This window comes from Thunnus thynnus, chromosome 10 (genome assembly GCF_963924715.1).
Source record: "Thunnus thynnus chromosome 10, fThuThy2.1, whole genome shotgun sequence".
In the NCBI taxonomy this organism is placed as follows: Eukaryota; Metazoa; Chordata; class Actinopteri; order Scombriformes; family Scombridae; genus Thunnus; species Thunnus thynnus.
Window position 1 is genome coordinate 17375543 of NC_089526.1, and position 10217 is coordinate 17385759.

Below are 10217 nucleotides of genomic sequence, written 5' to 3' on the forward strand. Positions count from 1 at the left end.
CTGTCTTGTTCAGTGAATAATACATTTTTCCAAAGTAATGTAAAGTGAGGGTAGTTATGATCAGCACTTACTTTGTTGTTCCTCTGACCTCCCACAAAATGTATAATTTACATCAATGTCTTTCTTGAGTTTCTCCAAATAATGATTAGTTGGATAAAACCTGTGTGGCATTTTAAAAGATATCTCTTGGACTAAGTTAGTCTAAATGAATAAATAAATAAATAAATAAATAAATAAATAAATATACGCAGTGATAGCCAAACTCTTTTTCAAAATACCTCCAACAAATGTGGACCAATATGATAAGGCAAAGGGTGCACTTATGATGTCTTGTTGAGAAAGTTGATTGTCAAATTTCATTCTTAGTTTGCCATGAAAAACAAGTTGTTTCCCAACAGATGTTTCAGTTACATCTAACAGTAAAGGGTGATTGCCATTTCCCTTAAGTCCTTCAAAAAGTGAAATAATACCTGAAGGCCCAGCATCAAAGACAACGGAGAAACAGGAATTCCATAGTGTTGACTAAATTCAACATGATTATAGAACTGACCATGTTGATTGAATAACTGACTGAGCAGTAAAATATTATTACTAAACCACTGCTGAAAAAAGATTTATTTTTATACAAAATATCTGTTGTTCCAAATAAAAAACCTGTGAGGAGTAAAGTTATGCTTGTAAATTAAACACAATGACAGTGGCATTTCTTTATGGAACAAGTAAAGTTTGAGAATCAGATTTATTTATTCATCAAGTAGCAAGTACAAGGAATTCAATCAGGTCCAAATATCAACAGAGCAAAAAACAAGCAATAAACATGAATATTAAACAATGAATATAAACAAAAACATAACAGTGTAAAAAAGGGGAGAGTAATTTACATTTCTGTGTAGTGGGAGTGTACCATGCACTTGCATATTGACATGATAAAAAAAACTATGTGTGTGCAAAAAAGCAGAATATAAATAGAAGTATGAATAGACAGTCCATTGAACTTTCTGCTTTTTTGTTTCCATAGTATAATATTACATCATTGGCTTCAAGCTTAATTGAATAGTTGATTTGAGTGTCAAAATAATCCTCAATTTTTTTTCTCCCAGAATCCTGATCGTTATCTCGAGAAAACAAGCTTTGTTATGTCAAGATAACGAGATAATGAAAATCAAGAGAAAACAAAAGGTCTGATCTTTCTACTGTTTACCAGGCTGAGAGGTCATATTTTCTTGGATGTCTATATATTCTTTATTTTCAAGCCATATCAATACATGTTAATGCTATGTCTACTTGACAACAGAAGTGAGAATGCCTGAGTCATCCATTTCACGACAATTCAAAACCTCAGGATATTAAATAAATAAACATAACCTTAACCATTCACTGCATAATGTACTCCAGTGGCTGTCATGATGGTTCAGTTTACACCACTAACAATTTAGGTGCCTTTATCATATCAATAATGCACCTAATGAAAATATAACTACATGTTATTTTGTCATGGAAACACACATTAGACATTAGTCTAAGTATTTTTTTTTTTTCGTATCAGAGATTCTGCCATGTAGTCTGACTTCTGGCTATTGGACAGTATAGTTAATGAGCCACCGATAACAAAGTCTGCTTTCTCGAGATAACGGTAATAAAAAAATTAAAAAATATATGCAAGCACGGCCGTTCTCGGCTTCCGTAGTATACTGACATACATAAAGTAGATGTTTAGTTGTGTCTTCTTCATTTTTACAAAAATCACATTTGTTATCGATATCCACGAATCTTGACACGAATTTGTTGGTGGGATATAAATTATGCACATTTTTGTAATGTACTTCTTTCAGTTTGTTGGGAGAACAAATGTTGTTTTCCACTGAATGAATGAACGGAAAAATGGGAGTTCCACAGAAAATCACCATGTAGAGTAATTTGCTAAAAAAAAAAAATCTGACATGCTTGTGAGTACATTTGTGACTGTAACAAGGAAAATCTTCTGAGATAAACGGCCGGCCACGTGACGACGTCGTACCACGTCATTTTTCTGCGACCGTCACTGACAAGCAGCTCCATGTGAAACGCTTTTTACCAAAGATATCATTAATCGAGGTAAGTTATGTATGGATGTGACACAGGTGATGGCGGTGTGAGTTTTGCCTGCATGTTAGCATTGTGAATAAGGTCCAATCCTGTGAGAGGAAGTGAATCGCTGCAAGTCTCTTTCTCTCCGCGACAAGGTCAGGATTTGACGTTACATGACAGCAGAAACATCCACCTTGTGTAACATCACTCTTTCAGGTGGACAGATGTGGTTTCAGTCACAGTTACAACAGCAGAAAGATAGCTGATATCCACTTGTCTTGGCTTATATATTGTGGCTGCGTTATGGGTTACACAACCCTCATTGGGACTTGCCAAGAGCTCTGTGGAAGTCGCTGGAAAGATCAGTGATCACAGTACAGTAATAGTTACTGTGAGAGGACTTACGCCTTTGGTAAACATACCAGTACTTTTTCACAGTTTGTGTTTGCTACTAATTGAAAGTCTCATTGAGTAAATGAAGAATCAGTTCATTCTTTAGGTATATGGCTCTTTAACCTGCTGACCTCTCACTTTAACTACATGCATAGTTTCAATAAGAATATGAATAAGAAATACTTTCTTAATCCCAAGAGGAATTTAAGTGTCACAACAGCACCATCCAGACCATTCAAGAATAGAATAAAATAAAATAGTTAAATAGTAAAATAGAAATGGTTATTTTTATGCATTGTGCAGTAATTATATACGTAGTAGGCTATACAGATAATACAATGAGACTAGTGAGATAGATGAAAAGGTTATTATCAATTGTGCAATTATTATTTACATAGTATATAATAAAATATAAAAAGTCATTTAAGAGTAGAATTATTATTGTTATTCAGCATGCAATAGAAACATTATGATTAGCCTATACATTGTACAATAATAATGGTATAAAGCAGGGAGATCAGTCTGTTGCTGAAGGTGCTCTCTATTTAACGAGCCCGTCGTGGAGGGGATGGGAGGTGTTGTTTAAAATGCTCACCAGCTTGGTTCTTGCTGAATTCTCCACTTCCTCCTCAGGTCAGATGTGTGATGGTGACTCGGGCTGCTGAATTGTGAGAAAACGTTCTCATATCTCCTCGCTACTACCTGCTACTGCTGTCTTTGTCTCTCGGGGCGCAATGGCGAGTCGCCTCTTGGGCAGATATGCCCGGCTGCTCTGCAGGGCTTCCTCCCAGGCTCCAGCTGTGACTGCTGCTCGCCTGCCTCAGACTGTGGCTGGGCTGCTACAGGTGCAGAGGGGTCAGGCCTGGCCGTGCATCACAGAGAGGCAAATGTGTGAGGGGAGGATGATCGCCAAGGAAGACACCTTTCCAAGCATGCCTACACGTACCCGGCTGGATGAGCTGGTTGAAAAGGCAGCAGTGCCTGAGGACGTCCTGGTGGCCTGGGCAGAGCACAGAGGAAACGGTAATCAAGCTGCTACTGCTCTGATGAAGTGGACTCGGTTGGTGCTGAAGACGAAGGGCAAGTTTAAGGAACAACATCCAGATCTGATGATGGATTCAAGGCTACAAGATATGATGGATACCATAACTCAGCAGGTAGGGAAGCCAGATACATAATGTAAGGTGACTGACATCTTCTCCAGGCCCTTTTTGCTTACCTGTCAATATTAATGACTCATTTACGCCTGTGTTTTTCTTCCAGATGTCTTCAATATGGAACAACACTCTAGTGTCGGTGTTGCGCGCTCTCTGGATTATGAGTGTGCCCGCAACTGATTCAGTACTCAGTTCCGTCCAGACAGAGGTCCTGTGGCGAGTCCGCAGGCTAACCTATAAGCAGCTGGGATTCGTGGTACACTGGGGGGCAGGCAGGAAAGGACAGCAGGATGTGGCAATAGTAAACGCTGCATTAAAACAGCTGGAACTGCGTTGGACTGAAATCTCTGATGCTAAAACTGTCAGTTCACTAATATCCAGAGGACAACACTTGTCACCAACCTTGATGGACAGACTAGAGGACAAGGTATCCATCGCCATTTCACACAGAGTCAATGTCCCGGGTGAACATGTTAAGATCAAAGTTGCTGCAGAATGTAAATTGCTGTCTTTAAAAGCTTGAAACTGTCTTTCTCTGTGGAAGGAAGAGAAAAACATTTTAAAGAGTTTCAGTAGTGAGCATATAGTAGAAAAAGTAGTAATATGTTTGTAATCATGAGTATGCAGGCTAGAATAAATCTATATTATGTCTGGGGTGGCAGCCCAATGGAAGGTGAACAAAAGTTAAGAAATTATGTGCATACTAACAAAAATCAGCCAACCTATGGAGAGTTAAAACCTATCTTCAATCAGACCATTTTTCTTTTTGGAGCATAAATCTAAACTAAGCCTGTGAGAGCGCCAGTGGGTGGCGGTACATTTAGTCCATAATCTCAAACAGCCACTAACCCCCTACCTGTCACTTTTGTAGGCTTTGGAGCTTGCAGAAGGCTTTTCAGCAGAAGACATCCGCAAAGTTTGTGTATCTTTGGCCACTCTGGGCCGCAGATCTGTCCCGCTCCTCAGAGCTCTGTCCTACCACCTTCTCCAGAAGCCGTCGTCAGAATTCACCACTACACTGATACTTGACGTGGCCTATGCTTATGGTAATAACACTCATAATCAGAAGATATCATTTAACATGGAAGGAAAGCATAAACCAAATGAACATACTGTATTTTCATGTCTCAGTTGCCTTAAGCCACCATTTTGTTTTTATCTTTATCTTGCTATCTTTTTTAAGGAGTGGAAGGTCCACTGACTTAAATTAAAGTGTCATGTCTGTATCCAGACAGTAAAAATTTTACAAAGTAGTGAAGAAGTAGAAGCGACAGGAATGAAACATGTTTAATCGGGACCAGCAAAGGCATAGAAGACCATAGACATGGGACTTAAAAACCCCATTTGTGGGCACTTTATACAGTATTTAGTTGGATTTAATGCTGAAACTGTAATGTCTTTACAACTGCTCTGTCTTTTATATGGAAGTAGCTATTGGTGATATTTTATGTTCTCAGTGCTAATCAACAAGTCTTTTTAGTTTTTTCATAATTAAGCTTATTTATACAATTTTAAAAGATGAGAAGAGAAAAACAAATTTTCCACTATTTATGCTAGGCTACTGGCAGACATTCTCATGTGTAAACATCTTAATGTGTAGTGCAAGTCAGAAGTAATGAAAGCACCGTCTGCACAGTAACATGCTACATAATGCTAGCAGTAACACCTTTGTCTTTGCTCATCTCTAGGGAAGTTGAATTTCCACCAGTCTCAGGTATTTCAGCGAATGGCCTCGGAGCTGTTACCCAGAGTCCCTGAGCTCAGCCCTGTCGATGTCACACGCTGCGCAAAATCACTGGGCTTCCTCAAGTGGCTCCACATCCCTCTCTTTGAGGCCTTTGCTGTGGTCAGTCATAAAACAAAGACTAATTTGTATTTAATTAATTTTGAACAGTTCTTCATCTCTAATCTCAAATGAACTAATAATAAGATTTTTTATCATTCACTGTGTAACTTTCCCTGTGTACTTTTTTTTTTTTTTTTTACCAGCACTACACAGCAAACAGTCAGAATTACAGCACTCTTCAGCTCTGTAATCTGCTCATGACATTTGCCAGATTGGGTTTCCAGCCCAGCAAAAGTGACGAGTTCTATAGCAAGGTACTAATGACAACAAAGGCTGTTGTTGTCTGTTGACTACATGGTTGCTTCTGCTTCCTAGTGTTTATTCACTCTGTCTGTTTTGTGTAAAGGTTCACTCTGTACTGGAGGCCTCTCTCGCAGATCTGGAGCCTTTCTTGCAGACAGACGTGGTGTGGTCTCTGTGTGTACTACAGCAGGCCAAGCCTCACTACCTCATCCCCCTCACACAACAGAAACACGTTGCTACTCTGTCAGGTAAGAAACATGAGCTGCAGGGTTTTTATCCTACTTCCACACTTCCTTGTTTTTGATAAATAGTGACTTTATAAATATGCAAATACACACTTTGTATCAGTACAGTTAATCTTGCTCATATTTTTGCATACATCACTGTCAGCTGTTCAGGGAAAACTTGGAATAAAGCACCTGCTCCTCTAAACTGAGAGATGCTGGTGAATGAAAGTTGCTCAGGCAACTGGTGACGATGCCCCATCTGAGTGCCCTCCTTAACTTGTCATAAACAAAAGAGCACAACATCAGTACACCTGATCATTGTCAACTGTAAAACTGATCATTAACCTACTGTATATTTACCAAGCTTATAGCTTGTTAAATATAGAATACTGCAATTATATGGTGGCAGAATATTTGATTGTCATTTAACAGAAAATTAATCACCAAAGATGGTAATTGATTGATGAATTAATCATTTATTAAGCACCATTTACTGCTCATTGATCATTGTACAGGTGAACTGGATATATTTGGTTTTAGTAGATTTAGTAAGTAGATTTAGTATTTAGCATTTTAAAGAAGAGCACTTTTCACCTCTTTAAAAAAAAAAAGTTATTTGAATTAATAAAAACAGTTGAATATTAATCGATAATGAAAATAATTTAGTTGCAGCCATAGTACAATATATTCTTTTTAGAAATGCCCAGATCATTTGCTGTCCTGACACAGAAATCAACCTGTATTTCTACATTATAAATTACTGGATGGTATCATATGTACATATTTTTCTTTAACCCTGCACTGCTGTGGCATCTCTCAGGGTTCTGGGAGCTGACTGTCAAAGTACCATATGGTTCAGAAGATGGCAGTACAGCACCAATAGATTTCTAGTTAGGCAGTCACTTTCTTTCAGTATCTCACAGATATGAACCAATTTATCGCTACAACATTCTTGAAGTGGTTTTGAAAAGCACAGGTGCATATGAGTTGACATCACTCATTCACTGTCTTCTTCTCGTCTGTAGAGGGCAGTCCAGTTCGAGCGGAGAATTATCGGCTGAAGCTCCTCCACATCGCTGCTACTCTCCACTTAGAGCATCCAGGTGCCTCAGAGGCTGTAGCCTCTCTATTGGTGACTGCTCAGTCTATGCCGGCCAGCAGCTCCCCCCTCACCCCCCTGCAGAGCAGTTTAAGAGTGGCTTTAAAGGGTTTGGTGGGTGCGAGGACAGAGGCCCTTCGCACTGGGGTTGACACTGTGTATGGATGGACTATTGGTAAGAGGGCCTAGGTAGCCCATAAATATATTTTCTGCCATAAGCAGTCACGTGGGCTGTGTTTTACAGGACTTTGACATAGAAAGCAATATTTAACACATCTCTCTACCTGTTGTAAAAGTTTAAGATGAAGCGGTGTTTTGAAGAGCTTTTTTATAGCTGACATCTCCCTCCCTAATCAGATGGTGAGCTGGTAGTGGATCATGACAACAAACCAGTTGATTTGTTGAAGCTGAAAGCTCCTCATCTACACAGCGGAGGAGGAGACCAGGATTTACCTGTAGGGGCACGGCGGTGAGTCATAGAAGAGAATTATGTGGACTTTGGCTGTATTAAATTTTGTTTTGTTTTTCTCCCTTTGAATGTTGTCTGTTTTTCTTTTTCTCTAACTGTCTAAAGTGATTTTGCTCTCTGATCCACTCGTGTCCATCTGTTTCCAGGCTTGCTTTCTTGGTTTGGGAATTTCCCAACTTTGGCTCAAAGAGTAAGGAACTTCTGGGGCGGTTTGCCATGATGAAGCGACATCTCCACCTGGCTGGCTTCATCACAGTGGAGGTAGGCAGAGGCAGGAGAGGGGATAACCCACCCTTGTAGCAGTGTTTAAAGTAAAGGCTCACTTTCACTTTAAAGCAAAAGCCTTTTTTTGCAGTGTTTCATTTTATTGCCTCCACCCTTGCAGATACATCGAGCTGAGCTGTTTGTTCTTCAGATCAGTTTTTTATTACACACACACACACACACACACACACACACACACTAAAGCCAATTGAAAAGGGACTTTTTGCTGTAATAGTGACTGACATTTCAGTGAAAAGAGGCAGAGAAGCAGCAGTATCTGACAGGCTAACAGGAAAACAATGTACCTAATGCTTTGTTACTGCTGAGAGTCAGGTGGGCCCCGCTGCAGTCTGTGGTATAAATAGAGCTACCAGCCACAGCTCTGCCTCATCTAGGCCATTCCAAGCTCTCCCTCTCTCATCTAGGACAATCTCCCAAGCCAATAGTAATATCACTTACCTCTCAGGTTTGCAGTGTTGCAAGACATTTTAATTGGGCCACTATGTCTACCTGAAAACCAGCATTTTGTCCCATTTTTTTAAAAAAAAGTTTCTGTTTTACAATTGTGTTTTCATTTGCTCTTTAAAGAAATGTCTTTATAACTGTATTTGTCTTGTTCCAGGTGCCATACTATGAGTGGCTTGAGTTGAAGACAGACTGGCAGAAACTGGCATACCTCAAGGATAAAATGGGGAAGGCTGTGGCCGAGGACATGGCCAAGTGAACTGGATAGTCTTCAGCAAATTTGTAGGCTCAGCTAAATCAGAGCTTTCACAACCAAATGGGGCCCGCAGGGAACACACACATATACACCCTTGTTCCCACTCAGAACGGAGCAGCATTGCAGAAAAGCGCTCTCATACTTTGTCCGAAAAAAAAAAAAATTTCACTTTGGTTCCCTTGGCAACGTGTGGGGCTTTCCCTGTTTCCATGGAGATGACGAGCTAGAATTTTGGAGCCAAGGAGAGACCAAAATAAACTCAGCAGCAAGTCCTTCAGTAGTACTGATATGATCAAGGACTAAGTTGTTGCATCTGTGAGTGACATGTCAAAACTGGAGCACGGTGCCTATCTGACGACATTTCTGGTCACAACATGCTTAATAACAGTATGTGAATAGATTGGAATTAACTTAATTATATCTATGAATGTGTGTGAAGTCATCATCTTGTGATCGAATAAATTGTTTTATTGCCGTTTGTGTCTGTTTTTGTTGTTTTGTCGCGTAATCATGGGCCTGTTGCATTAGATTGTTGTTTGGTGTGATATTCAGACAGAGGATGCTTCATTTCACATCTAAGAGCTAGTGACACACCTCTCTGGCATACTGGTGTGTGTGAGTGCAGCAGTATGATAAGCACACATTGGATCGGCATAGAGCAGGTTGATGTGAAGCCTCCTCATGGCTTCACTCAGAAAATGACAACTACTTTCTTTTTTTGTTCATCCAGTGATTAACTAATTAATTCCTTTTTGTCAACTCAAGGTTGGTTGGCAATGTTACACAAGAGGCATTTAAATCGCCAAATAAGAGGATGGTTAGCTAAAGGATACATGTTTAATGTTGATCTGTTAAATTTGAATGGATTTAAAATACATATATATATATATATATATATATATATACTGAATCTACCTATGTATGTGTGCTAATGTGCATGTTGGTTAAAGAGCAGCAGCTAGGCTAAGATTCTCATACAAACACTTTGCTGTCCTGAAACTGCTTACACAACCTCATTGGCAGCAGAACCACTCTGACATCAGAGGCCGTTAAGTGCCAGAGGGAGGAGGACTGCCAAATGCAAGCCAGGGAAGAGGAGAAGCAAGATAATACAAAGCCAGAGACAAATGAGGTAACTGATAAACTCTCTGATAAACACATCACATGATCCAGAAGCATGGCGCCCACCTCATCCCTCCCGATATTCAGGGATTAATGGATTGATGGACTGTTGATGAACAGCCCAGCTAGCACTTCCAGTATTGAACTCCTTAGTCATGGTGTCTCCTGTCTGATGGCTTAGCAGTGTGCAGGTGCAGCACACACACACGCACAGCAGGTGTGTTCAAGCAAAGCTAACAAAATTTCAACATGATTTTAGTTTTGGTGACCCTATTTTACCTCTGACTGGTACCTGAGAAGTGCTGCTGTGCATAGGACACACACATCCTGAGATGATAATGTGATTCTGAACACTTTTTCCTTTTTTTAAGCTGTGAGCTTACCAGCAGCTATATTTGTAGAGGTCAAGAAGATTGTACTGAGACTATTAGACATTATCCAGTAAAGCAGCAATGACTTCTGCTGAGCTGGCACTCTATCATGGGAAGTTTAGGGTTGCCATGGAAACTACCATTGCTGATCATTTGGCTCAGTGCTGCCACCCCCTATCTCTCTTTCTATTTCCAGCAAATTTTCCCGCACTTTTTATCTATAAAAGTAGAGAAAAAC

General features: G+C 39.8%; 1 protein-coding gene across 2 annotated transcripts; it reads left to right on the forward strand.

Moving 5' to 3' along the window:
* Positions 1 to 1980: 1980 nt before the first annotated feature.
* tbrg4 (transforming growth factor beta regulator 4) lies at positions 1981 to 8961 on the forward strand. Of its 2 annotated transcripts, none has more exons than XM_067601628.1 (11): positions 1981 to 2094; positions 3094 to 3617; positions 3724 to 4044; positions 4489 to 4663; positions 5306 to 5463; positions 5607 to 5717; positions 5810 to 5954; positions 6959 to 7207; positions 7390 to 7501; positions 7648 to 7762; positions 8388 to 8961. In XM_067601628.1, the coding sequence occupies exons 2-11, from the start codon at positions 3195 to 3197 to the stop codon at positions 8487 to 8489; spliced, it is 1911 nt and encodes a 636-aa protein (XP_067457729.1). In that variant the 5' UTR covers positions 1981 to 2094; positions 3094 to 3194; the 3' UTR covers positions 8490 to 8961. The 2 variants fall into 2 exon arrangements, with proteins under 2 accessions (XP_067457729.1, XP_067457730.1); XM_067601629.1 differs by lacking the exon at positions 1981 to 2094 and adding an exon at positions 2119 to 2222.
* The last annotated feature ends 1256 nt before the right edge of the window (positions 8962 to 10217 follow it).

Excerpts from the sequence above, each read along its gene's own strand:
- tbrg4 (XM_067601628.1), top strand. The coding sequence starts at position 3,195 with ATGGCGAGTCGCCTCTTGGGCAGATATGCCCGGCTGCTCTGCAGGGCT. Across the intron at positions 3,618-3,723 it reads TGGATACCATAACTCAGCAG|ATGTCTTCAATATGGAACAA; the intron begins GTAGGGAAGCCA and ends TTTTTCTTCCAG. Across the intron at positions 7,763-8,387 it reads CTGGCTTCATCACAGTGGAG|GTGCCATACTATGAGTGGCT; the intron begins GTAGGCAGAGGC and ends GTCTTGTTCCAG.